The sequence below is a fragment of the Marmota marmota genome, unplaced genomic scaffold (assembly GCF_001458135.2).
Source record: "Marmota marmota marmota unplaced genomic scaffold, marMar, whole genome shotgun sequence".
Classification (NCBI taxonomy): domain Eukaryota; kingdom Metazoa; phylum Chordata; class Mammalia; order Rodentia; family Sciuridae; genus Marmota; species Marmota marmota.
Window position 1 is genome coordinate 6,491,029 of NW_026000079.1, and position 2,872 is coordinate 6,493,900.

Below are 2,872 nucleotides of genomic sequence, written 5' to 3' on the forward strand. Positions count from 1 at the left end.
AATATTAAATTCTCTCTCTCTCTCTTAAAAAAAAAAAAAAGAGGGGGTTCGCCTCCCTGGGCGGAGGCGCGGTCCCGCGTTCCGCCCGCGTCGGGCTTCCTGAGCGGTGGCGCGAGGCAGTGACGGTCCCTGAGCTCGCGGCAGGATGGAGGCGCGCGCGGCGAACGGCGGCCGGGGACGGCGCGGGCCCGGGGCCCCGCAGGCCGGGACCGACGGGCTGCCGAAGCACTCGTACTGGCTGGACCTGTGGCTCTTCGTGCTCCTGGACGTGCTGCTCTTCCTCTTCGTGTACCTCTTGCCCTGATGGGTTTGCGACATCCCAAGATCACTGGATTGTGGAGTGAATTCTGAAAATGAACTACAGTCTTCTTGAACAAAGAAGATGGGATTGCGCTACTGCAGAATTCCAAGTCTCCAAGGGATCTTCCTTTCTTTTTACATATTCTTCTAACTCATTTGGGGAACTACTAAATGAATAGTGATCTCATTCATAGCCAAGTTCCTAAAACTAAATGCAGTGTTTCACATTTAAACTCTTTTCAAACACCTAATGTCTTTATAGGGGCTGGTGTAGAAGTAAAATTTGTACTTCAAAGCTTAGCATATTCACCAAGAAGACAGCAATGTCTTTACTGTTGTAAGGGTTGGTCTGGGTTTAATTCAGTCACATAAGGGGGTGTGTAACTAGGTGAGGTGAGGTAGTTGTAACCCAAAGTTATTCAGGAGAGAGAAAAGGATTGGTGTTCTGAGATTGTGTAGAGGCTGTCACTAACACAATAGAGTCCACATATTGGCTCTACACATGCTTAGTTTTTAAATGGTCTTTTCATGACCTTTGAAATGCCTGTGGGTGAGGATCACAAAGGAGATGGCATTAGATAGTGGAAAGCCCGCCTGTACCCTGAAATAGGAATGTTTCAAGCCTGTTTTTTGTTTGTTTGTTTGTTTGTTTTTGTTTTTTAATTATTGTATTAGGTATGCTTGTGTCCAAAACATTTGCTTTCATAATGCTTGTAACTTACTTGAATACCTCCGCTGACAGTGTGATATTTACTCATCCTGCAGAGCCCTCCTCTTTGGCCGCAGCATTTTAAACATAGCTGTAGGCCAGGCAAAAATTCTTTCCTTTGTAGAGATTGTTCGGTCTTTGCTGTTCTTTTTAAAAATCTAATCGGTATTAAACTCAAATCTAATTGTTATTTACTGATCTGGGGTGCTCAGCGGGCATTTCATCAGAAAGATCACGGGATCTGGCAGATGTGAACTGTGTGAAGTAGTCCCCTCCCTGTGATCAAGGCGTAAGATCCAGGGAACTCTGCATCCTCTGCCTTTCAGAAGGGTGCTCAGGGTTAGGGTCAGGCCTGGAGTTGCCCTTGGATGATCAGTTGGCCTGGTGACTCTTAGTTATGCCTTCAGGGTATTGTTGCTCTGCACAAAGAGAGCATTCTGTGGAAGGTGTGGTTGAAGCATCAGGAGGAACAAAAAAGGAGATTGTACTGAGTGTAATAAATGATTATGACCTGCTTTTCTGCTGCTAACAATTTTATCTAATAAACATTTACTTACATAAAAAAAAAGAAAAGAAAGAAAGAAAAATTCCAGAAATAAATAATTCATAAGTTTTTTGTTTTGCAGTGCTGGGAAATGGAACCCAGAGCCATGCACAAGCAAGGCAAGAACTCTACCATTGGAGCTACATCCCCATCCTCTTCATAAATTTTAAATAAATTACATTACCATACATTGTTTGATTTTAATGCTACTTATTAATCTCTCTTTTTAAATTTTTTTAGTTGTAGATGGACACAATACCTTTATTTTATTTATGTGGTGCTGGGGACTGAACCCAGTAGCCCATGCATGCAAGGCAAGTGCTCTACCCCTGAGCCACAACCCCAGTCCTTATTAATCTTTTTTTTTTTTTTTTTCATTTATTTTTTAGTTGTAGTTGGACACAATATTTTTATTTTATTTTTATGTGGTGCTGAGGATCGAACCCAGGGCCTCACACGTACTAGGCAAGCACTTTGCCGCTGAGCCACAGTCCCAGCCCCCCTTATTAATCTTTTAATGTTCTTAGATTATGAATTAAATTTTATCATAGAAATATATGGGGAAAATATATCATTATATATGTAGTGTTGGTACAATCTTCAGTTTCCAGTATCCACTAATTGACTCAGATATACCCACTACAGATAAGGGAGTTGGAGGGCAACTGTACCCTAAAAAACTGCTCCTGATTTTGGATCTTTGCTTTTCCTGTTCCCTTCTGCCTGGAGCATTTTTCCTCCAGGTAACTGCTTGAATCACATACCACCCAGATGTTGGATTACACATCTCAGGTCTTTCCTAATCTATCTAATCACTCAGTCACAAATAGAATAATTAATGCTCCAGACATTATGCAAGTTTTTGTGAAACTCCTGTTTTTCTTTATTGGCTTTATTATATTCTAAGTTCTATCCTTCCTAACTATGTCAAGTATAAATCTATTATTTATTTAGTTACTTTAGTACCAGGGATTAAACTCAGAGGCACTCGACTACTGAGCCACATCCCCAGCCCTATTTTTGTATTTTATTTAGAGACAGGGTCTCACTGAGTTGCTTAGCACCTCTCCAGTTGCTGAGGCTGGCTTTGACCTCTCAATCCTCCTGCCTCAGCCTCCTGAGCCACTGGGATTACAGGTGTGTGCCACCACACCTAGCTTATAATTTAATAAATCATTCCCTTATCAATTGTAGTTGTTATACATTACTCTATTTTATATTTCTGCAATTCAGGGAATGAAACTCAGGACCTTGCACATGCTAAGCAAGAGCTCTGCCACCGGGCTACATCCCCAACCCCTTAGGTACTGCATCCAACT

General features: G+C 41.9%; 1 protein-coding gene across 1 annotated transcript; it reads left to right on the forward strand.

The window, feature by feature from the left end:
• The first annotated feature begins 25 nt into the window (after positions 1 to 25).
• CUNH4orf3 (chromosome unknown C4orf3 homolog) lies at positions 26 to 1,027 on the forward strand. Its single transcript, XM_015503002.2, has one exon. It carries the CDS (start codon positions 146 to 148, stop codon positions 302 to 304), a length of 159 nt encoding a protein of 52 aa, XP_015358488.1. The 5' UTR covers positions 26 to 145; the 3' UTR covers positions 305 to 1,027.
• Positions 1,028 to 2,872: the final 1,845 nt, after the last annotated feature.

Excerpts from the sequence above, each read along its gene's own strand:
- CUNH4orf3 (XM_015503002.2), top strand. The coding sequence starts at position 146 with ATGGAGGCGCGCGCGGCGAACGGCGGCCGGGGACGGCGCGGGCCCGGG.